The sequence below is a fragment of the Osmerus mordax genome, chromosome 6 (genome assembly GCF_038355195.1).
Source record: "Osmerus mordax isolate fOsmMor3 chromosome 6, fOsmMor3.pri, whole genome shotgun sequence".
Taxonomy (NCBI): domain Eukaryota; kingdom Metazoa; phylum Chordata; class Actinopteri; order Osmeriformes; family Osmeridae; genus Osmerus; species Osmerus mordax.
In genome coordinates this window covers 8,846,104-8,871,276 of record NC_090055.1, presented here as the reverse complement: position 1 = coordinate 8,871,276, position 25,173 = coordinate 8,846,104, and the positions used below count along the sequence as shown (strand labels likewise).

General features: G+C 50.9%; 1 protein-coding gene across 1 annotated transcript; it reads left to right on the top strand.

The window, feature by feature from the left end:
- Positions 1-77: 77 nt before the first annotated feature.
- On the top strand, positions 78-24,632 carry bckdhb (branched chain keto acid dehydrogenase E1 subunit beta). The gene is made up of 11 exons (XM_067237851.1): positions 78-278; positions 860-937; positions 1,103-1,171; positions 4,978-5,111; positions 5,975-6,130; positions 6,940-7,048; positions 7,652-7,749; positions 8,174-8,284; positions 20,190-20,276; positions 23,591-23,741; positions 23,989-24,632. Exons 1-10 carry the CDS (start codon positions 110-112, stop codon positions 23,729-23,731), a joined length of 1,152 nt encoding a protein of 383 aa, XP_067093952.1. The 5' UTR covers positions 78-109; the 3' UTR covers positions 23,732-23,741; positions 23,989-24,632.
- Positions 24,633-25,173: the final 541 nt, after the last annotated feature.

Below are 25,173 nucleotides of genomic sequence, written 5' to 3'. Positions count from 1 at the left end.
CTTTCCGACACCGTCGCTATTACCACCCACCTCCCCAGCCAATCATAACCACATTTTCCACATGGAGGGCTGAGTCCTTGTCCTTCCTGTTGCAAGTATAATAACAAGGATGGCGACCGCTGCACGGTTCTTACTCCGAGGTTCCCGAACCAACAATGCCCAGAGCTGTCTCGGGACTTCCTTGCTCAAGCTATCCCCGAGCTGCAGCTCTCAAGTAAAGACACAGCGGAGACATGCACACTTCACCTATCACCCTGACCCTGTTCCCACAAACTATGGTAAGTGGGCTAGCTAACTAGCTAGCTTACTAAAATATAAGGGTCCCGGTGTGTATGCTAGTGCCCTTGTTCCATTTGCCAAATAAGGTTAGAGGATACATGTTTTTAAGCACAAGCATCAACTAAAATGGGTAATGGGCTCAATCTAGGTCATTTCGGTGTCCCTTTGTAGCACGTACACGATCGTATTGGGATACAGCTGTACTCAGAACAAGGGTGACGAAACCCATCAAGTGGCTAATTTCTTCGCCTTCTACTACTTGTAGCAGGGTCAATGCTACGTTTTGTACTCTAGTGATTGCAGAAACCATAGACATGTATATATGACTATGGCAGAAACCACTCGAATGAAGAAACTGTGTTTCAGTCTTCTTGCATCCCAATGACACCAGTCAACAGATTAAATAATGTTGAATTAAACAGTGCAGAGAAGGATGACCCCTGAAATTGCTTTCAAGTACTGAAATGTCAATGTATTTTCCCCTAGAATACAGCATTGTACAAGATTACAAGGATTACTTTAATACAGTCAAACGTTAGGCCTTGTGTGTAAAATGATAAATAATTCTATATTTTCCAAGGCCCCACTACAAAAATGAATTTATTCCAGTCTGTGACCAGTGCCTTGGACAACACTCTTGCCAGCGACCCCACAGCAGGTAGCTAAACATTTCACTGTGGATTGTATTCACTTATAATAAAAATTAAAAAAAACTTTTAAATGTCACTGATGAACAATAACTTGTCGTTGTCCTGTGTTTTGTACTGTCATTTGTATGTCTTGTTGATGTGTGACATGAGTCTCCATGGTTATTGTCCCTAAGTGATCTTTGGGGAGGATGTTGCCTTTGGAGGGGTGTTCCGTTGCACGGTGGGACTCCGAGACAAATATGGTAAGAACTTCAGTCCTGTCGTACTCTCACCACACTCACTCCCTACTGCTGGAGTTGCAAATCAAACTACAACCATGGAGGAAACGTGACAGGAAATCAATTAAACATTTTGTATTATGTGTGTACTAGCTGAAAAAGGGGTTTGTTTCCCATAATTGTTTTGCTTCTTTGGTAGATTGAGATCACAATAAATCGAGGTAGTTGCTGTTAATGTTCTGTTCTGGTCAATATCAAAAATGACCAATTATTAGAATTGAATGGCTTACACTACAATTAGTGTATGAGTTCATGCACATGCCCATTCATAGGATCACCCTCACAATAATATAATAAATAGCACAATATGTTTCATCGAAGTATTTGTTAAAGTCAAAATACTCCTTTCATTATTTTTGTTTAAACTCTAAAACATGTTGTATGAGGTCAGGTTAAAGAGGCCTACAGGCCATAAATAGCAAATATAAGTTTAAAACTTGTTCACAAGTTTCACAAGAACTGCAACACAACAGTGGATGATTATGAATGTATTATTATGGATCTATAATCAGCCATAACGAGGTGGTCATTTTGGACTGGGAACACAGAATCAATTACCATGAAACCAACACAAAAGGTGGATTAGGAAGGAATACTTTTCCTGGTGTCATGGTGACATAAGTGGTCTGCCACTAGGTGGCAGTACAGGATTACATCTTCATAGTGAATGTGGTCTTTACGTTTTTGCCTACTCAAAGGTCCAGAAGGGCCCTGCGTATTCTGTTGTCAACCTTAAAGGATACCTTGGAAACAAACTCTGACAAGATCTGGTGTACCTTATAAGTGGTTTCAGTGAATGGTAGATCATTTTGACTGGATTTCTTCGCTTCACAGCGTTAGTGAAGAGCTACACTCTAATATGACGATAAGATTCTTCCAATTGCCACCCCACACACTTTGACGTGCACGTCACAATGAATCCAAGTGTCTCTTTCTATTCAATTACACCTCTCCTTCCTGCCCCCCCCCCCCCCACCACCCTTACCAGAGTCTAGCAGAGTGCACCCTGGTTGGGATGTGTGATTAGGGTTGGAGTGCGAGCTTTACAAATCTGTCTCTTTCCTGCTGCCTTTTGTCTCCATTGACGTCAGCCGTGCTCAGCCACCTCAAACATAATTATTTTCCATCTCATCCCCGTGTCAACGGTTTTGTGCCTCTCTCCGGGAGGGGGGGGGGGAGAAGAATGAGCTGTTTTTCATCCTTCTCTCCAGGTGAACCGAGAGGTCAGACCTCAGACAGTCTGGCCAGGTCCTGTCACACAGAGATGAGTTTGTCAGGGCAGGTTAACAGGTAGCTGTGTGTGTGGCAGTACAGACCGGGGCTATAACTGAGGCCGGCCTCGCTTCCTCTCGAGCGGCCTCCACTCTAGACAGGCTGTGGCTGAACACGGGTCACCTGGAAACAGCCGCCCACAACGTGTCTCTCTCTCCCTCCTGGCGTTTGTCGCTCGCTGTCCCTTTCTTATTGTCTCCTGTCTGTGCCCCTGCTCCTTAAAGGTCAGAAGCTTTGGTGTATGTGTGTGTGTTTATTTGTGAGCATGTAAAACTCAAGCAATAGTCCTTCCATCACAGTCTCACTGTCATAACTTTTGACCCTAAATTACGATTATTTCACAACAGAACCAGAAAAAAAGAGGTTTAGGGACTGTCAGCTACCAGGCCAGTTCCCAGACAGCGCACACTGATCTATATTTCACCCCAAATCCGGAGAGCTGGCACAGTCGGAGCATACGGAGTCAGCACCCCGCCCCCCCAGCAAAGGTCACCTGAGGTCGTGGCTGACTGGACAGCAGTGAAGCTGGGGGGAGCCGAAAAACACTGAGCTTGGCGATTACACAAAGTGCCAGAGGACAGAAATAGCGTTGGTTCCCACATGGAGAGCCCTGTTCCCAGGGCTCCTCCCAGATTACAGGGTGGAGGCTGCATGGCCATGTGTCTGGGTTTACTCTGAGGAGGCTGGGAGACTGGGTCTCTTACCCAGGCTCACTACCACACAAGGAGGGTCTCCAATGCACTTTGACCATACTCAATTGTGCTAAAGGTTTTATTACATCTGTGTACCTTTCTACAGCGTTTGATACGGTTAACCACCAGATCCTGCTCGCCAGACTTTCTGAGATGGGCATCACTGGCACTGCACTCCAGTGGATCTCATCCTACCTGTCGGGAAGATCCTACCAGGTTTCCTGGGGAGGCAAACTGTCAGGCCCTCGCCAGCTCTCCACTGGTGTCCCACAGGGCTCCGTCCTTGGACCCCTCCTCTTCTCCCTGTACACCACCTCACTTGGACCAATCATCACCTCCCATGGCTTCTCCTACCACTGCTACGCTGACGACACGCAGCTGTACCTGTCGTTCCCCCCGACCGATCCGGGGATCTCAGCTAGGATTGAGGCCTGCCTCACAGACATCTCCGCCTGGATGACCGAGCACCACCTCCAGCTGAACCTCGCCAAAACAGAACTTCTCATCATCCCGGCTAAACCCTCCATCTCCCACGATCTCTCAATCACCCTGGGATCTGCGACGGTGACCCCTTCATCCTCTGCCAGGAACCTTGGGGTTACCATGGACGACGAGCTCTCCCTCACGGCCCACATTGCTGCGGTCTCCCGGTCGTGTAGATTCACCCTCCACAACATCCGGAAGATCAGGAGATACCTGTCTGAGCACTCCACCCAGCTGCTAGTCCAAGCACTTGTCCTCTCCAAGTTGGACTACTGCAACTCGCTGCTCGCTGGTCTCCCAACATGTGCAACCCGCCCTCTTCAGAGGATTCAGAACGCAGCGGCCCGCCTGGTCTACAATCTACCCAGACGCTCCCATGTTACCCCGCTCCTCATCTCTCTCCACTGGCTACCTATCATGGCCCATATCAGATTCAAGACCCTGGTATTGACCTTCCGAGCAGTGAACGGGACTGCACCCGTCTACATTAAGTCTCTCCTGCAGCCTTACACCCCCACCCGTCACCTACGGTCTTCTTCAGACAACCGCCTGGTGGTCCCACCGCTCAAGACCGCCCGGTCCCAACACAAGCTCTTCTCCTGTCTGGCCCCCCGGTGGTGGAATCAACTCCCCACCTCCATCAGAGACACTGACTGTCTCTCCACCTTCAAGAAAAGGCTCAAGACGCACTTTTTTCCGGGAGTACAACGGTACTTAGGAATGGTTCGCTTGACCCGATGTTAGTTTCCTCAAGGATCACAATGACTCTTGCTCAGAGACTTGTTGCTCTTGTGGTTAGTGGTAACTGATTTAAAATTGTTTGTACTCGCTGTGATATATTGTTTTTTATTATTGTTGCTTGTCTTTTTTTTTTTTCACAGGTACGCTTGCATTTATAGCAGTTCATGTTGTTTAATTGTAACTTGTTTAACTACATGCTCTTATGGTTCTTCCCTTTGGCACTTACTTTGGTTGTTCACAATGTGTGCTTCATGTTTTGGCTACTCGCAATGTTTTGTGGCTATCTCGTTATTATGATCAGTGACCTATGCACTTTGTAAAGCTCTCTCTTGGAAGTCGCTTTGGATAAAAGCGTCTGCTAAATGAATAAATGTAAATGTGTATTAGAGGATTTATTTATAATTGATCCGAAAATACAGTGTGCCATGGGGGTATTTTGAGGTGAAATTGTGTATGTTGTTTTTGCTGATTCATTTGCGGGGGTAAATCATTTTTAACAACCTGACTGTCTGCTTGCTAGCTTGGTTTTGCAAACGTGAATGGCTAGCTCAAGACGTCTGAGCAAGCCTCTCGTCTCCTCAGGTAAGGACAGGGTGTTCAACACTCCGCTGTGCGAGCAGGGCATTGTGGGATTTGGAATCGGAGCTGCCGTAGCAGGAGCCACGTCCATTGCCGAGATCCAGTTTGCTGACTACATCTACCCTGCCTTCGACCAGGTCAGATCCCCCACTGTCTCTCGCTCTCGCTCGCTCTGGGAGATGGGGGTTGAGGGAGACAGGCAGGTCTAGATGGAGGATGGGGGGGTTGAGGGAGACAGGCAGGTCTAGATGGAGGATGGGGGGGTTGAGGGAGACAGGCAGGCCTAGATGGAGGATGGGGGGGTTGAGGGAAACAGGCAGGTCTAGATGGAGGATGGGGGGTTGAGGGAGACAGGCAGGCCTAGATGGAGGATGGGGGGGTTGAGGGAGACAGGCAGGTCTAGATGGAGGATGGGGGGTTGAGGGAGACAGGCAGGCCTAGATGGAGGATGGGGGGTTGAGGGAGACAGGCAGGCCTAGATGGAAGATGGGGGGGTTGAGGGAGACAGGCAGGCCTAGATGGAGGATGGGGGGTTGAGGGAGACAGGCAGGCCTAGATGGAAGATGGGGGGGTTGAGGGAGACAGGCAGGCCTAGATGGAGGATGGGGGGTTGAGGGAGACAGGCAGGCCTAGATGGAGGATGGGGGGGTTGAGGGAGACAGGCAGGGTGCTGATGTGTTCTTCCTGTCTGCTAATGGTCCTAACTGCTCACACCTGGCTCCTGTACCGTGAGTGGCCTGTCCCCTGACGAGGCTGTAATTAGACAGCAGTAAAGCACCAGGAGAAGCAGAACCACAATGCAAGGGGGCTGGCCGGCTGCCATGCCGACACGGCCCCGTGTTAATGATATCTGCTGATGTATTCTACCACCCAGCAACAGGTGCCAACTACACTGGGGTGACGTGGTCTCGCTGGATTTCAATCCTTGTTTCTGTTCTCTCCTGTCCGCTCGCCTCCATTCTCCTCTCCTGTCTCTCCTCCCTGCTGTTTGTCTCTTCAGATAGTGAACGAGGCAGCTAAGTACCGGTACCGTTCGGGGAACCTTTTTGACTGTGGTAAGCTGACCATCCGGGCTCCGTGGGGCTGCGTGGGTCACGGCTCCCTCTACCACTCCCAGAGCCCCGAGGCCTTCTTCGCCCACTGCCCCGGCATCAAGGTGGGTACCCTCCTCCAAATCCTCTCCGGTCCTGGGTCTCTCTCTCTCTGTTTGTCTGTCTCTCTCTGTCCTTCTCTCGCCCTCTCCTCTTCCTCCTCTTCTGTGTCGTCCACGTTCAGTATCTCCCGCAGATAATTGGATGAGACCCAGAGCTAAAATCTTTACTTGGAAGACCTGCTAGTTAGCTGACTGGAGGTGAACTCTTACACTCCTTTGAGTTTTAATGAGCCGAGCGTCCAGTGGAACACTTGAGACTCCTGGTTCTGGTTATAGCCCAATGACTCCCCCCCTCCCCTTTCCATAGCCCCCCAATACACACACACACACACACGTATCTGGTTAGATGAGAAGGAGAGAGAGGAGCCCAGGTAGGTTGATTCGTGTGCGTCAGACCTGGAGATGGCCGGAGGAGGGGGGCGGGGGGGCGGAGAGACGCATCCCATCGGCCGCCATTTCGATTTGACGCACGTGTGGTTCCGGGAGCGCGTGTTACAAATGTCAAACACTGCGCCCACACAGGGGGGGGGGAGGGTGGGGGTCGTTCTGCTGAGGCCGGTCCGAGCAGGTTTGAGGCCGGTCAGAGCAGGTTTGAAGCCGGTCAGAGCAGGTTTACGAGCGCGCCTCGTCGGTGGTGGGTATCTGCAGCGCGTACAGTCGACATCCTGCACCGGCTCTCTGAAGGTCATCTTGATAAGATGTGGACTTATCACGCCGCCACCTCACCACCACTGTCCTCAGGACTCAGCTAACCTATACACTGGAAGAGGAAACCATAAATGTTGGATCATAACTTTGTGTGTGTGTGCCAGGTGGTTATACCCAGGGGCCCAGTGCAGTGTAAGGGGCTGCTTCTCTCCTGCATCGCTGACGACAACCCCTGTATATTCTTCGAGCCCAAGATCCTGTACAGAGCTGCAGGTGAGAGGGGTGTGTGTGTGTGTGGGAGAGGGTGTGTGTGTGCTAGCTGTGCTTCCACACAGCTGCTCTATGCATTCACAGATTCCTTCCTTCTCGCCTGAGTCTCCAAACTACGCCCTCTTAACCCTGCAGCTTATGGCTTTCTCAACAGGAAGGACTCACAAACTCGCCTCCTTCCATTAGACTTAGTTCAGGGCGTGTGTGTGTCTTAACTCATAGATGGGGCTGATGGGGAAAACACACCAAACTAACAGCTGATTGATGAGTTCTGGAAAGCCCCATATCGAATGAGTTGTGTGTGCCTGAGGCCAATGTGAACATGTGTTGCGGTTGTGGGCTGTAATCATCCGTATTTCGCTGTGTGTGTGTGTGTGTGTGTGTGTGATATGTGCTGGTCGTCTCCCCAGTATTCTGTTTGTTCTTCCCCATATTCACCCTCCATCCTGGGGAGCTCACATCAGGTTACAACCTGATATGATGACAGGAGAGGCATCTCAGCCAAGACTCGACACAACACTCTCATGCAGGTGTTTGGAGAGCGATGTACGTGTGCAAAAGAAGCCTTGTTGAGCAGAGTATGGACTTGTGTGTGTGTGTGTCCAGTGGAGCAGGTTCCAGTGGAGTCCTACACCATCCCCCTCTCGCAGGCAGAGGTCATCGAGGAAGGAAGTGATGTCACTCTGGTTGCCTGGGGAACGCAGGTAGGATTTGGTGTGTGTGTTTGTGTGTTATAGCAGAACAAGGTTCAGCTTCTACACACGCTCGCCTGTGTTTGTGTGTGTGTGTGTGTGTGTGCGTGTGTGTGCCTCCCAGCAGGGGAGGGACATGACAGCCTCACACCTGCTCCCCTCCTCTCTGCAGGGTTTACAGTCTTCAGCCCCCCTCTTACAAAGAGCTGCCTCTAAGCCCGGCTTGTTCTCCCCTACACTGCCGGGGGGCGTGGGGGTGTAACTGATGGGAGGGGGGGTTTTAACAGTAGGGGAGAAGAGAAGACTTGAGGGGGGGATTTCAATTTTTTACCTCCATTGCCTTTGATCTCTCAAAGTTGACCAGAAGTGATGGCTGACTGTCCTGCTCGCCCCTGACCCCTCTCTCTCTCTCCCTCCCCCCCCCCCCCTCTCTCAGGTTCAAGTGATGAGAGAGGTGGTCACCATGGCCAATGAGAAACTGGGCGTGTCCTGTGAGCTTATCGATCTGCAGACCATCCTGCCCTGGGACAGTGAGACGATCTGCAAGGTGAGACACATATATGATGCTAAAGGTGGGAGAGATGTGGGAAGCAGCAAGCTTTGCTGTCCTGATTTGCTCTCTCTCCCACAATAACACACACACACACCCACACCCGCACACACATGGGCTTCCTGGCAGAGGCTCTTTGTCTCTGCTGTAGTTTAATAAGGTAGTTTGAGGGTCCCTGTGGTACAACACAGAGCCAGTGGATCTGTGCTGCGTTCTACCGATGCCAGACTATCACATAACCAGCAGTCATAAAATGGTATTACACTGTGTGTGCTTGTGTGTCTCGGTGTGTGAATTTGTCTCCGTCTGTGGCTGGGTTTGTGTGCGCGCGTGCGCGCACGCCCCTGTGATGTCTGTGTGAGCGCGCCTTGATGTGTGTGTTTGCGTCTGCCATAACAGTCGAGACTCAGGGATACGATTACTGTGTCAGGGTAGTTATTTTATGGTCTGTCCAACCTGCATTAATGAAGTATTCCTGAGTCTCGTTGTCTGGTTTCCCCGAGCCCTGGAAATGAGCCTCACAGACGTCTGTCAGGGGGGTGTTTTGTTGCACAGACATCCCACGGTGACTCATCTTAGTACTGATGATGATGAGAATAATAATAAACGTGGCGGTGTTTCTGAAGTGTCGCCCCATTAACATGGCTCCACGGAGTGTGTTTATAAAGCACGTTCCGCACCCTGGGGACAAGCTGTTTGTCTTGTCAACAGCGCTTCTCCTCCTCTGCTCTGCTCTACCCTTCATTTCCCCTCCTCCCTGTTTCCTATCTTTTCACCCCTGTCCTCTCTTGCCCCCTTCCTCTCCGCCCCCCCCCCCTTCCTCTCGTTCCCCCTTCCTCTCCTGGGGTATGATGTGGCGTCTATTTTAGAGGCCGCCTCTAATCAACCTATTAGTTCGGAAGGGCATGAATTAATCACAGGCAGAACCACAAGTCGTTTTGTCCAGGCTGCCACGTATGACTGCATGTTACAAGCTTTTGTTTTTGCCATTAAAGTCAGTCCAAAGCAGAATGCATCCCCATGTCCAGATGTGCCTTTATGTCTGAAACTGAAAACAAATGTGGGTGTTTGTCAGAGAATGTCTGATGTAAGACCTCTCTCTCTCCCTCTCTCTCTCTCTCTCTCTCTCTCTCTCTCTCTCTCTCTCTCTCTCTCTCTCTCTCTGAGTCACTCACTCATCCTGAGGTGGTTTGACCATGTTCAGACGATGAGAGCAGGGGAAGGATGACCTCACTGGGATGGAGCTAGGCCAAACATCTTCACATCCTCTGTACCACAGGTGTGGGGGAGGATGGGTAGATGGTGAGCATGGGTGGTCCAGGAGCTCCATTCTCTCCCCCCCCCCTCCCCCCTCCTCTGGTCCTCTCATCTCAACCATCTAGACACCAGTGATAGTAGCGCCCAGTCAAAGTCTGTGTACATGAACCGCGACAGCGCTAGCAGAGGCTAGCGGCCGCTAACCCCATCCTCTCTGGTTTCCTAGGTTGACCCTTGTAACTCCAGACCGGTTCTGTGGCCGGCCCCTGGCATGTCAGCCTCCGGCCCCAGTGCCAGACTCCTAATCCTGGTGTCTAAATCACCCGGCATACTCCCGGCACTGTGACGCCGTCAGCCTTCTAATTGGCTGATTAGCACACAGGCGGGTGTGGAGAGCCCGAGGACGCGCGCTCTGTTTCGAGTGGCCTATTATATCTGCAGAGCACTGTGAGTCACAGCGAGCGCTGTGTGTGTGTGTGTGTGTGGGGGGGGGGGGTTGTTACCGCCCACGTGTGTGCGTGTGTTTGAGCAGCACGAGGGGATCGACGCCGTTTTCCGACGGCCTCGCTCGATCCAGGGATGTGTGTGCGCGTGCGCTCGTCGAGGCGCTCCAGCGGAGGCCTCGACTGAAACCCTAAAAGCACTCAGCTCCATCTGCCCCAGGGGACGTGGGAGGGGATCCCAGTCAAACGGACACCGGGAAGCGGGCCGTGTCGGTCTGTCCGACGGCCTGCAGTGGCCCAGTTAAACGTAATAGTCGTTCATTTAGGGATCAGCTGAATGGGAGGTTAGGCCTGCCAGGCCCAGGGCTGTGCGCTCACCGCAGGGGGAAGTGTCCTGGCCTCGCCGGGTCCAGTCGGGACTCCGCGACCACAGCCACCCTGAACTGGGCCTGGACTGTGACCAGTGGATTCATTCAGGTCCTTCTGGACTAATAGATTCATTACAGGCAGCCCTTCATGCGGACGTCCCATCCATGGCCCAGAAGAGAAAGAGGGGATGAGTGGAGGGGAAGGGCGTGATTTGAGGAGAGGAAGGGTGGAGGAGAGGAGTGATGGGGGGAGGAGACGCGAGGAAGGGGGGAGGAGTCTGTCTCCCTCTTGTCAGTGTCGACCTAGTAGGTCTGTGCAGGCTAACCAGTTTGAATTCTGCCTTCTATTTGGTCTCCCTGGTCTCCCTGGTATTTTAGTCCAACTCCTCTGCGCGGCTGAGCAACATGACCACACAGACATGCTCCGTCTCCCTCTTCCAGGTCTTCTGCTGTTCAGGCCAGCCAGTCGAGCCTGCCACAGTGTTGTGTTAGAACGAACAGTCAGTCCGTTCTGGTTTCCAGACTCAAGCCCATGTGGCCTGTTTGTAAGGGCCAGCTAGGGCCTCGGACAAACTGCTGACAGAGGGCAGCCGGCTGATTGGATGGCAATGGACTCATCCATTTGTGAGGTCTGGTTGAAGATGAAGCTTCCCATGATCCTTTGCTGAAGAGCCTGACTGCCTGCAGCTCAGGGCCCCGCATCACCTCACCTCTCCCCACAATGGACCTCCTTGTTCCCCTCCCCATCCAGCCCCCGAACCTCAACCAAATTCTGCTGTCTGCCTCTGCCTAAGATCCCCGTTTTTCGGACAGCTGGCTGGGTGCCCCCGTCCTCAGGGGAGAGCCAAAACAAATGCCCCCGGGACCCAACTGGCTAAGCGAACCAGGCTGTGGCAGGGTGAACTAGGGGAGTCTGGCTCCAGCAGCAAGGGCCCTTGTCACCCATTAAACGCATGTTAGGAGAGTTCATGGTACATCATGTTTGTGTGGTTTCGCATGGTTTCCTGCCGAAGGTCTGTTTTCTGTCATGGTAAATGTGGTTGGCCATAGTTTGTATTGGGAAGGGGGTGTGGGGGGGAGGGAGTGTATCAGGCGGTCCTCCTATACTTTTGACCGTTTTTTCCAGAGTTCGTAGAGGTCATACAGAGGCCATACTCCAGACCATACATGTGCTCCGATGGTTTAAAGGAGGTCAGAGGCCAGACATATGGCTAGAAATAGGAATATTTTGTTATTTATGTTATCAAAATAAGGCTAACCCTGATCCTTACCTTTAACCCTGTTCGCTATTGGGTTAACAGGGTCATGGGAGTCAGGTGGCTGAGCGGTTAGGGAGTCGGGCTAGTAATCAGAAGGTTGCCGGTCGGATTCCCCGCCGTGCAAAATTACACTGTGTCCTTGGGCAAGGCCCTTCACCCTACTTGCCCCGGGGAATGTCCCTTTTACTTACTGTAAGTCGCTCTGGATAAGAGCTTCTGCTAAATGACTAAATGTAAATGTCATGTGACCACCAGGATGGGGAAAGTTTGGCCCACTTTTCTTACCCCCACCTCCACCCCTAACCTCCACCCCCAACACCCTTGACTGGAAATCTCATTGAGCTAAGTCCATATCCATTACAGGTCACTGTCTCATGGGACTAGGTTAGGGAGGACACCCTATGGTGTGAAAAGGATCCGTTTTCTCAGGTTATCTATACTAATACCTTTACAGGCTGTTATCGTTCTGTCATTCCACGTTGATTTCCTGCCTCGAGAGATGGAAAGAGATCTCTGTGGGCAGGGGAGAGATACAGTTCTGATCCAGAAGTGTCTCTGGATGAACCTGCTCAACTCACCAGCGCAGCCAGAAGTCACCTCAGGACACTGCTCCGCTCTTGGGCTCCCTCCAGACTCGCAGGCGATGCTCCCTCTCGCATCCCGGCGTCTCTGTGCGTCACTCTCTCTCTCTCTCCACTGAATCAAGCGTTGACCACCGTGAGAGGTAGGGTCTGAGACGGCTGGATGGACGGAGAGGGGAGGAGGAGGAGGAGGAGCGAGGAGAGCAGGTGTAGGGGTGTCTGTTCAGCACTGTTGCTTGACTGGTTGACTGACTGGCTGTGGAGCCTGCCGGCTGACTGGCTGCTGATAAGACCTTTTTTATCAGGCTGCCCGTCTCCAGTTCTAAGTGTTTTAGGTTTAATGTGGATCTTGGTCAAAGACAGCTGGTGACCAGAGTACCTGGGCACCGAGAGCAGAGAAAGCATGTTTACATGAAAACAGCTGAAGTGGAATGAATATGCAGGGCAAACACACCAGAGACCTGCTTTTGGAACGCTGCGTCCAGTTTAACAGACTGTGCCTCATCCTTGTTTGTGGCTACACTTGCTAAAGCAAATCCATAATTATGCACTTTTTTTATGGGAGAATGCATCGTGTTTTTTGACTCCCATCGTTTTTTATTTTTTTATTTTTTTCTGTTTCTTGATGTAGGCTTCAAAGTGAAGTATGGTTTTTGTTTTCCAAAGCTGTTTTGCCAGGATGAAGGATGGAAAACAGTGTTTTTCTCTCCAGCACCCCTGACCACAGTCCGATATGGAAACTCGCATTTATAGAAATGTTTTTTATATATATGTATGTTTTTTTTTCTTTTTTGGTTTAAATTTTTTGGGGCTTGTTTATGTAAATGATGCAGAGTAGACTGTTGTGGCTGTGATGTGATCAACTAGACCCAGATGAACCACTGTGGGAAACTCTTAATGGAATCTAATAACAGCAATACTGTTTTTGCGCAGAGTTAACGCTCCAATGCAAACCGGCCTCTAACATAAAACGTCGCTGGTTAGCATGGCGGCTTTAGTGTGAGGTTTGGTGTTCACTGCCTGGCAGGGTCGGTCGACCCCAAACGTTTCCCAGTCACGGGCACCATGTCGTCAGAAACAACCAGAGAGTGTGTGTGTGTGTGCGTGTGCGTGCGCCCGTTAAGAGGGGGCTGTTGTTGGTCTCGTGTCTGCCCTGAGCAGGACTGTGTGGAGAGGAGCCAGCGGCCAGGTCGTTGAGAGGCCATGTTGGAACTGTGTTAGAGCTTCAGCTAGCAGCCAGAGGACCCGACTCGCTCTCTTCATTAATCAGTTGAATGGAGGTAGCAAGGTGACCGGGGTTGTCTGTGTGTGTGTGCGTGTGTGCGTGTGCGCGCTAGACAGAGGGAAGAATGCAGGCGACTAAGACCGCAGCTTTAAATTAGCTCGCTGAGCTCTTAAGATGCTGGCGTCAACGCTCGCTGCTGACATCCCTGTATCGAGGGGTCTCATTGGCCGTAACTCATCTCTCGCTTTGAAATAAGAAAGGAAGACTTCAAACCAAGATAAACAAACACAAAACGCAATCCCCCAACTCTGTTACAGACATCACTTTTCAATTAGAAGGGTAATTTATTACAGACGTGTTCAAGCAGAATGCACTAAACCTTCCAACCAGCTGTGAAGGTCAATAAAGTCGACATAATCACTGTTGAATTCATCTCCCAACTTCGATTAAGCTTTGCGGTAGGTGTGGATCGCTTGATCCGGTTTTTCCTAACCGACTACCCAGTTGTTTCGGTATGGCAGAGTTAACGCTGATAGCTTGCTTGCTTGCTTGCTTGGATACTCCACATCGTACCGCAGTATTGAGAGTTACATAAAACCATCTGCCTAGAATGACACATGAAGAAAACCCTGAGGTTTGGGTCTGGGCCTGCGTCTGCGCCCCGGTTCTGTACTACACTAAAGCAACACTGAGCTCTAGCCTTGGGGGGGGGGGGGGGGGGGGGGTCATTGTGGTGGTGTCGCGGTGGTTTAATCAGCGGAAAATTGAGTCATAGTTGGTATTTCTTCAGGGGTAGTTCCAGGTCCGGGCCTGGGGTTATGGGGCTGTGCTGGAGGTCTGCCGTGGAAGTACGACACCATTGCTCCCAGAGTGAAGTCACACTAGTAGACGGTAGACGGTTAGTGTTGCAGTTGGGACTCCATTAGGATTTTTCTGCTCTCTTTCTCTCTCTCTTCCCCCCCCTTCCTCTTTCTCTCCTATCTCTTTTTTTCCCCTCTCCCTCCTTCTCTCTGCCGGATTTTCCATTCATCCAGAAGGCAACAGCCACTGCTTGCATTCCTCTGCTGGGCTCTGCACTGAGGTGAATTCCTCTCTGTGTCACTCCGTTAGCTAGCGCCGCTAGAGAAGGACAATGGAAGGGGGCATATCCAGCCTGGCCTCCGCTGGTTTACTCCAGTATGTTCCAGCCCAGTCCTCCTATTGTAGCTGCTTGAGGTTTCCAAGTGCTCCTCTAGCAGGCTGAGGACTGGGCCAATCGGGGTGGAGGGGCCTGCGGGTCCATTTTCCACTGGGAAAGTTCTGGCTCCGGGGGGGTGGAGCTGATCTGGGTGGATTTAGCTGAGTGTTGGACCAGGTTCTGGACAGACTGAGCTCATCAAAGTCAGCTGGAAGTGAGGCTGATAGCAGGCCTGAGTGGAAAGGTTGGAGCAGGGAGCTGGCTATGAAAGGGAGGCCAGGGGGCTGGGTATGGAGGAGAGGCCAGGGGGCTGGTTATGGAGGAGAGGCCAGGGGGCTGAGAAGACAGGGGGCTGGTTATGGAGGAGAGGCCAGGGGGCTGGGTATGGAGGAGAGGCCAGGGGGCTGGGTATGGAGGAGAGGCCAGGGGGCTGGGTATGGAGGAGAGGCCAGGGGGCTGGGTATGGAGGAGAGGCCAGGGGGCTGGGTATGGAGGAGAGGCCAGGGGGATGGGTATGGAGGAGAGGCCAGGGGGCTGGGTATGGAGGAGAGGCCAGGGGGCTGGTTATGGATGTATTATTCCAGCACCTGGAACCTGGTTCATACTGTCAGCCATGTCATCTCCAACCTGAGCTGACTACCCTTGATTAGGTTCTCATTTGACAGAGGAAGAGATGATTGCTTTGCCTGCCAGTCAATCTGAGGTGAGCTAGCGGAGCTGTGCACAGGTAATATTGTATGGTACCAGGGCAGGCTGACAGTGAGTGTGTCAGGGTGTAATTGAGTTCAACTGGCTCTAATGTGTCTTTAAGGATGTTTAGAGTTATTATGGGACGCTTGCAGCTATTATGGGATGTTTGGAGTTATTTCTGTCTGAGGTCTCCCCTGGCGTCTTGGCTCCTCCCGAGTGCTGGCCTGGCCACAAGCCCAGCGCCGCGACACTCGTGCTAGTGTGTGCGTGTGTACGTTTCCCCGTAAGTCTGTGTGTGGATACATTTGAGTTTTCCCTCTAAGTGTGTATGTGTCCATGTTTGTTTCTCTTTAAATGTGTGCGTTTGTGTGTGTGTGTTCCTCTGTGTTTTACCCAGCTTTTTGTTCGGCACGGTCTCACCCCGCTGACTGTTCTGCGCCACTTTAAAGATGCCCGCTGCACCCCTGCTCCATCTGTCACACAGATCACATGGTGGCGCTGAGTTAGGCCCCTGCGGCTGCACATGATGACAGGGTGCGTGTGTGTGTGTGTGTGTCAGGGGAGAAAGAAAGGCAGCATGGCCAGCGGGTCGTGGGAGGAACGAATCGTTTCTGGCGAGGACTCTAAACTTTCACTTCCTGTTGCTGGGTGATTGACGGCCTGGCTGGGAAGAAGATCAACAAACTCTGGGAGACACTCGCATTGAGCGTGTATGTGTCAGCATGACCCTTGTAACCCTGAGGCCATGTCAGGCTAGTCCTGTGTGAACAGAGCTTGCTGGCTGTCCTTCTGACCGGGGGGGGGGGGGGGGGAGTAGGGTTGAGTGAATCAAGCCAGAGCATCAGGCCCACGCCAGAGAGTGGGGCGGGGCAGGGTACGGTAGTTCATTCCGCTGGGTGTGCATGGGAATGCTAGTAAACATCAGCCTCCCCTCGGCAGCTAAGCCGGTGGCCAGCCTAATGACAGCCCTGCTGCACAATGAGCACTTGACTTCAGCCTCTGCTGTCGCCATGTAGCCTCACTTGGGCCCAGCCTGAGACCAACAACCTGCCTCAACCCAGGCTGCCTCAACCCTGCCTATAGTCCTGCCTCAACCCAGCCTGCCTCAACCCAGCCTGCCTCAACCTTGCCTAGTCCTGCCTCAACCCAGCCTGCCTCAACCCTGCCTCGTCCTGCCTCAACCCAGCCTGCCTCAACCTTGCCTAGTCCTGCCTCAACCCTGCCTCGGCCTGTCTCAACCCTGCCTCGTCCTGCCTCAACCCTGCCTCGTCCTACCTCAACCTTGCCTAGTCTTGCCTCAACCCAGCCTGCCTCAACCCAGCCTGCCTCAACCCATCTTGGACCTGCCTCAACCCGGTGTTTGCATTGTGGTCCACAGCGTGTAATTTCCTGTTGGATCCAGTCCCCTGTTCATCCTCATATGTGGTCTAGCCCAGGCCCAGCCACTGTCTCTGCGGCTCTGCAACGTTGTGGTCCTACCCGGGTCCAAGTCAGCCAGCATGAAAGCCTGGTTCTGATGGCTAAATGAGAGGGGACCGAGAGATAGAGGTCAAACCACACAGCCCGAGTGGATCTCTTCTCAAAACCACCCCTCCGTCCTCCGGAAGTGACACGGTCTAAGGACCTTGAAGGAGAGTACAGTGTGTGTGTGTGTCTCTAGCCCCCACAGTTTTATAGCATATTTTATACCCGTACGATTCTCCACCTCGGCACAGCGAGTGGAAACCGGAACTCTGAAACATCGAAACATTTCAGGCGAAGAACAAATTTGGGGATCGCCGTCTGTTTTCCCAACCCTATCGTCTTCCCTTGGAGTGAGTCCCGCATACACACCAGATCCAGCCACCCAGTCACCGTCCAGACCCTAAACAGTGGCTCCAGACCCAAACAGGCCCGTGGGCTGTAAAAAAAAAGAAAAGAAGCTAACCCTGCTCGTAAAGGCAGATTGCTGAGTCGGATCGGAGCAGGGGGAAGAGAGCCTGGTAGGTTTGAATCTGACGGCGTGTTTATTTTATATCGTATTTCAGACTCGTTTCAGGCTGAGGGACGGTGACCTTTAAAGTCTCCCTGTGGAGCAGAACAACATCCAGTCTGCCGTCGTCTCTGGGTCCTTCTTGTTTTTTTTAATGACGTACGGCACCAGATCTGTCTGTCTCCCACTCGGCCTGCGACCTGCTTCTCACTGAGAGGTGTGCCACCGTCTTGCCTGCAGGAGTGGGAAGATGTCTGTTCATGGCTTGTGTCCACAAGACTCGCAGCAAAACTGTGTGCACGCGCCTGTGTGTTGCAAGAGGGAGAGACCGAGCCGATATTAAGAAATAGTCTCTGTGCAGGGAGGGGCACCCACGGGATCTTAGCGTTGGCCAAGGTCATAAGTTTACATTGAGTCATCGAGGCCACTGAGGCGTAACGCGTCAGGGTCTGTTTGCCTGTCACCCGAGGGTCCAGAGCAGTGAGCAGAGCGAGCTGTCAGTATGAAGGGCACCCCCACACCCAGCCTTACCTGGAGACCCCCCTGTACCCCTGAGCACCTCTGGTCTGCAGATCATACCACTGGAAGCCCCTCCAGCGTCTGAACCCCCCCCCCACACACACACACACACGTTCACATTCACAAAGGTTGTAATTCATATGGGGGGGCGTACCACATAGGTGAAGGCCTTACTACAGGGGCCCGGGTTAGATTCCAGAGCGGACCATTCCCTGCATGTCCTCTCTTTCTCTCTCTCTTTCTCTCTCTCTTTCTCTTTCTCTCACTTTCTCTTTCTCTCTCTCTCTCTCTTTCTCTCTCTCTCTCTTTCTGTCTCTCTCTCTCTGTCTCTCTCTCTCTGTCTCTCTCTCTTTCTTTCTCTTTCTCTCTCCCCTGCATGTCCTCTCTCTCTCTCTCCCCTGCATGTCCTCTCTCTCTCCCCTGCATGTCCTCTCTCTCTCCCCCTTACATGTCCTGTCTCTCTTATCTCAATCACAATTAGAGAGGGTACAATTTCTGGGGAAATTGTAGGGTGTGCTTGCTTGCGTCGGTTGCACAGGGGTCCGTTTTTTAATGACATTTTTACAACTGATATTTCTGTATTTTATATAAAAATGCATACTTATTATTTATAAAGATTACATAGATTTAAAAGCATTTTTTTTTTGCTGCTCATTTACAACTGAAAATACGAGTGAAGTGTAGAATGAAATAGATGTCTTCTCATTTCCCCTGCAAGAGGCAGCCTCATCGTTGAATCAAAACGAATACATTTGGCAGACCGGTGTAAAAATTGACCTAATCTCTATGACTTAAACGTCCTTTTAAGTTTTCCCTTCTCGTGATATTTTCATGCATTTATCCTACTCATTGCATTCATTCATTAATAAAGAACCCCCTTTGAAGATTATTCTACGACGTTACCGGCAGTAGAAGATGGAATCGCGATTCAAACAGTACCATCTGCTAACTGAAAATATGCCCCCAAAAACGTAAATAAGCTTGACATTTATTTAGTGGAAAATCGCTCATTCAGAAAAAGCTCGCTGGTAGCGATCATTGTCAGTAACAACGCAAAATGCGATATAGCCCTGTGTGGAGAAGCTGCCCCGGTAAATTGTACTACTACGGTACAGTACTAGACTACTGCTGTGTTCGTCTTGGTAGCGATTATGTTGGTTGAATTGGATTTAACGTTCCGTTGTACGGTTTAGGCTGAAATTAATTATTTTCATGAACAGATTGACAAAGTTTAGGCTGTGGCAATGAAGTTCAGGTTAGTAGTTAGATAGACTTTTGATTTAAGTAAGGGGAGTGCCGAACATGTTCTGTCGCCGTTTGACTTCCTAAACAGCTGTGTAGCTTGTAGTGTCTTGCGTAGCTTGTAGTGTCTCGCGTAGGCTACTGCGTTGCAGTGATACACTGGATTGAAACCACAGGCAATGATAATTTCACCCACAAATCATTTACTTGTAATCTAATGTCATAATAAATCCTACAACGAAAATGTATATGTGAGGAATGTTTATTTTAACGATTGAAAACAGATACATCATAGACCACTGTAGTATGTGTTGCCCGGGCAACACAGGCTAATGTCATGATGCTAATACTTCAGTGAAATAGTAGACTACTGTTTCCGAAAGTAGATGTACTTCCTTAATAATATCAGCTTATATTGTACATTACACATCACAATTGTGTGTCATATCACAAAGTAAAATGAGTAAATAGTTATCACCCTGGCCTCTTTTCTTGTGGCGTTTCTGCAGCTGCCTTGCAGTAAAGCTATAGTTAGCCTAGCTATCCCCCAAGTTAACAGATGCGAAACGAATGTTCTGCCAAAGGTAGTCACGCGTGTTTTCGTGACGTTAGTGACGCAGTGACGTTAGTAACGTCAGTGACTGTGGCTAGCAAATTAGCCACCGTTAGCTTCAATTTTCGCCACAAAAGCTTAACTTAAGCCTAAACCATGCAACGGAACGTAAATTCCAATAGAAGCAACTCAATCGCTACCAAGACGAAACTTTTGACACCTACGTTGTCTATGTAGGCCAAATATTGACTGAGTTTTAGGGAAAAAATAAAATAAAATAAAAAAATAATAATATATATGTGAGAGAACAAAGGTTGTGCCCTTGCCGAAGGCAAAGCACACCCAATAAAGCAGAAATTCCAAAAGTATGTGCCTTGACGTTTGTGATCTCTGTGTTAGGGAAACTCTGATCTGAACTGTTTTCATTTCATACCAGAACGTTTTATGGCTGAACTTGTTAGGCCTACAGTATAAGAGCGCCCCACACAAACACACACACACACACACATCTCCAGGACATTTCAGGCATCCCAGTGGCAGCTGGGAAACCAAAGAGTATACCAGCAAATATGATAAGCAGCCTTTATTGATCTGTGTGTGTGTGTGTTCCCTACAGTCAGTGGTGAAGACTGGACGTCTGCTTATCAGTCACGAGGCTCCAGTCACTGGAGGGTTTGCTGCTGAAATCAGCTCCACTGTGCAGGTAAGACAGAGAGATTGTGTGTGTGCGTGTGTGTAGTAGTGGTATTGAAGCGGCAAAGAACAGGCAAGAGAGAAAGATTGAGCATCTCTGCAAGGGCAATGTGTCTCTGATGTGTGTGTGTGTGTGGGGGGGGGGGGTTAATATGTCTCTCCTTGCCTATGAAAGTGATACCTGTATGTCAGTGGGCCCCCTGAGGTAATAACTTCAGGTGCCAGAAGAAGTCCTGACTGGTCCGCCGCCCCGGCACGTCCTCATGTACGACCTCCGCCGTCTGTCAGCCCAGAAGGTTCTAGAATGAGACGCGCCGATGCACAGCGTCCTATGGAGGGGCACGGGAGACCGGCTACGGTTACTAGGCCTGCATTGACGCGATGACAGCGGGTTTAATGGGGGAGGCTGAGATGGAGGGTGAAAGGAACACTCTCCCTAATCTCTAGAGGCTGGGGCAGACGAGCCTCTATTGGAAAGGGCATCATCATACCATACAGTGCCAGCTAGGTATGTGGACAGTAGACTGGCTACCATCCATGGAGGTCATTCACCCCTTGACCAGATGCCCGGGGGCGGAGCCTAGGGTCGGATGGGATGAGTCATAGGGAAACAGCCGCAGCGGAAAATCTAGGCTAAAAATAGGGCTTTTAACGGGAAGGTGACCAGCAATCAGGGCTGGGTCACGCTGCTAAGAGCACCGGTAACAACAACAGCCCAGGAAATGGTGTTCCTCACAACCAGCGTGTTCACGAGAGCAGAGGAGCTGGCCAGTCATGACCCAGCTCCTAACAGGCCTGGAGCCGACTACTCAGACAAGGGGTGGACCTGGGGTGTACCACTCAGGAGCTAAGGCTGGGGGTGCCGAGGTGGGGTTGGACTGTCTCACAGGAAGCTGACAGCTGTCCTAATCTGGTGAAGGCTAAGGAAGGCTGGAGAGTCTGGCGTCAGGTCAGGAGCAAGGGACGTGGAAACATAGATTTTGTGTTGTACCTGGAGTCACCACTGAGGAGAACTGAGATAGATAGAAATCATGAAAGAGATGGGAGGGAGGGAGGGAGGGAGGGAGGGAGGGAGGGAGGGAGGGAGGGAGGGAGGGAGGGAGGGAGGGAGGGAGGGAGGGAGGGAGGGAGGGAGGGTGGGTGGGTGGGTGGGTGGGTATTGGTTCAGCAACACAAATCAGACAGGGTACAGCCTTACGACCCAAACAGGAATCCAGCACCATCCTGATCCTCGACCAGACTTCAAACAGAACCGGTTCCATTCCAGCCCTGCTGGTGTGAGGAGAGGCCCGAGGGCCTGTGGTCCTCTCCCACAAAAGCCTTTCTGATCAGAACCAGAACTATGGATGCGTGTGATGCTGTTTAAAGACGAGGGTTTAGAGGAGGTGACCTCCTTTTCCTTCTTGCCCCCCCACAGCCTTGGTAGTTTGTTTTCCCTTTGTCTAAAGTGAGTTGTGAGGGCTGGCCAGAATGCAGTACACAGTACAGTATCCGAAAAGAACAAATCTGGATTCGATGTTCTCAAAATCCTGTCCCGGCGGTAAGTCTGAGTGTGGAAGACCCGGTCCAGATGTCCGTGCTGGTCCTGGCAGCGTGGACGCTTCTCAGGGGCTCCCTCTCCCTCGCCTGCCCTCACAAACTCCAGGCTCATGTTCTGCCACAGATATGTCCAAGACTTCCTCTTTGGCTGCCAGCGTCAGTAGGAAAAACCAAAACAACTCCCCCCCATCCCCACACACACACACTCTCTTTCTCTCTGTGTGTTTGTAGGGGTCTACAAGACCCGAGTAAGCCTGTCTCAATATCTGTAGGGCTCTAACCCCCTCCCCTCTCATAGTCATGACAGGCTGTCTGTGTATAAATCTGTGTATGTAAGTTCGTTATGGGTGAAGCAAGACCAGAGGGACTGACATTCAGTCCGTCTGTCCTCAAATGACCAACCCTCGCTTGGTAGGACCCCAGTCTGCCTGTGGCGTGGCCCGTGATAGGCTGTTAGGTCGCCGACACACTGCGACGACTACTAACCTCCCACGGTCTGCGGTTTGTCGCCGACGACCTCTGTGCGTGGCAGGAGTCTAAACACACAACTGCTAATCTGGGCGTATTTTTACCTCGTCCTTTCGGTTTCTCGAGTGGGATCGTTGCAGGACGGCCACGCATGGATCCACCGGCCATGCTGTCATATTTTTATTCTGACATTTAAGTATATTGCATATAATGAGGCTCTTCCTCTAAGATAAACAGCCATTACGGCGGACTGGGATCTGTGTGGCCGTTGTCTGTGCGTCGGTCCAGCTGTGGTGACCGTCCAGGCGAGAGACTGTACTTTGCTGGGCTTCCAGTAAGACAGCAGGGTATTTAGAGGAGATTACAGTCTAGGTTCTGACTCCCAGACTGGGCCTGTGGTGCTGTCTGCCTCCGTGGGCCTGTCTGTGGACTGGTCCACAACTCCCACTCTCCTATGCTCCTGTCTGTGTGAAATAGGGTTCCAAACACCATCGTGTAAGCAAGCCACCGCTATGCCACCGCTTAGAGCCAAGCTGGCTCTAAGGGCTGTTGGGATTCTTTTCCGTAGAGACCTGACTTTGACACAACAGTGTGTGCATGACTCATCCTCCTGATATCAGTGTGCAGGCATTCGGGCCTGGCTGGACACATCCTGTCTTTGTGGGAGTGGTGTGTGTTGTATCTGTGGGAGAGTCCCTCTGCCTTGCCTGGCCAACTGCCACTCAGCAGCCAAAGCTAGCCTAGCCTCTCTGAGCTTCCTCTTAGCCTTCACCTGCCTGAACCAGACTCAACAACCTGGGCTAAGAAAACACCAATCCATTAGACGTCATCTTGAAACGATTTGTTGTTTCGGGGGCCCCAGAACCTGCCAGATTATGCTTAACTCTCCAGATGGAACTGGATTTTTATTTTTTTTATTCAGCGTCCCTTGCAAATGTAAACAGGCCCCAAACAAGCCTTGGGCCCACATCCCTGAAGTGATAACCTGTAGAAACACTTCCAGCTTCACTCATCGCTTTGGCTTTTGCTGGAGGGGGGGCTAGTGCACACAGTCTCCCAAATCCTTGTTCAGCTAACCTTTATATTATCTGGTGTTGTACACTGTCATTCTGCTTGTTCCTCCTGGTGTGTGTGTGTGTGCGTGTGTGCGTGCGTGGGGCGTGCGTGCGTGTTGTGTGGTTATGTTAGCCTTTTTGGCTGACAGTGTCTGTAGCAAACAGCCATCTGCTGAATCTGTGCTGTCGTGTCAAGGTGAGTGACACGTCTTGCTTACACTGACAAACGTGTGTCTGCTTGTGTGTGTGTGTGTGTCAATAGGAGGAGTGTTTCTTGAACCTGGAGGCCCCCATCGCCAGGGTGTGTGGTTACGACACGCCCTTCCCTCACATCTTCGAGCCCTTTTACATCCCGGACAAGTGGAAGTGCTTCGAGGCTGTCAAGAAGATGATCAACTACTGAGGCCCACCTGGTGAGAAGAGATCACCTTTCCTCTAACTCTCCTCCACCGCTATTATCCTCTACCTCTCCTTTCCTCTACCTCTCCTCCACCCCTCCTCCACCTCACCTCTCCTTCACCTCTCCACCTCACCCCTCCTCCACCTCACCTCTCCTCCACCTCTCCTCTACCTCTCTACCCTGCCATCGTCTTCTGTTCCTCCTTCTCCCACATTCACACCCGCCGCCTCTTTCCCTCCCTCCCTCTCTCTCTCTTCCAGGGACAACTGAAGGACCTGAACCCAGAACGTCAGTCCACTGTTCACCATCACACTAATGGGCAGCCATGAAAAACATCCAGTAGGCAATATATGTTGGAGGCTGTGTTTCCAGTTCTTTTGTACAACCTCAGACTGTTATCCCTCCCCTTCATTCCCCCCACCCCCGGTTATTGTGCTGCATGTGGGGGGGGTCACTGTCTTGTACCTCAGGGGGTGGGGGGCTGCGTCCGTCTGTCTTTTGTATAGATTGCACTAAGGTTTGGATCGAAAATGTCATTCAGAAAGCTTCCTATCAACTATAGCAAAAATAACAAATTGATTTCCTAACTTTTAATGATTGAATTATTGTTTAAATTTTGAAGTAGTACATTAGACTTGGAGCATTTACCCGAACCTCCTTATGGTGAGCTGTTACCGTCTGAGTTTCATTGTTTGATGTCTGTCTGTCAGCCTCTCTCTCTGTGTCATTCTCTCCCCCCCCTCTCTCTCTCTCTCTCCTTTTTCTTTTTCCTTCTACTCTCGACTCATTGCCTTCCTCATTTCAATTTTGTTGCACATGAACTTATGTGACATTAAATATAATGTACGAAAATAATGAACTTTTGGTTTGTATGAAAAATAAAGTGACGGACTTTGCTGTGGTACACTGCGTTATTGGTGACTGACATTGAGTATATGATATAAAATGTCATATCTTCTGATATATTTGATTGATGTGCATTTGGTAGCTCAGGGACAGATGAGAGGTATTGAGCGGGTAGAGAGCGAAGGAGGAGAGGAGTTTGGGCTTGGCTAGGGTGCTCTAAGTATCGTTCTACCAACAGCAGGGGACTGATGGTCCTAATGTGAAGCGCATCATTTGCTCCTTGAAGTTCATCAGCTAGCCAGAGGGGATTGTTGACATCACTCCAGTACCCTGCTGAGATGCTTCGAGAAAACTGCCTCGTCTTGAAAACCTTCCAAAGAGAGACTGTTGTCGGAATCATCTGACTGCTGTGTACACACAGACGCACCGAGACGCCATATCTGGCCTCCTGATATAAAAAAAAAAAAAAACAACTACACCTCCCATAATTCATCACTGGCGACTCTCAGAAACGGGAAGCTGCGGCTTCATCCTTTAAAGGGGAACAGATAAACAGACACGCCAAGAGGAACGCTGTTTCATTAAAACACCACCGCCGA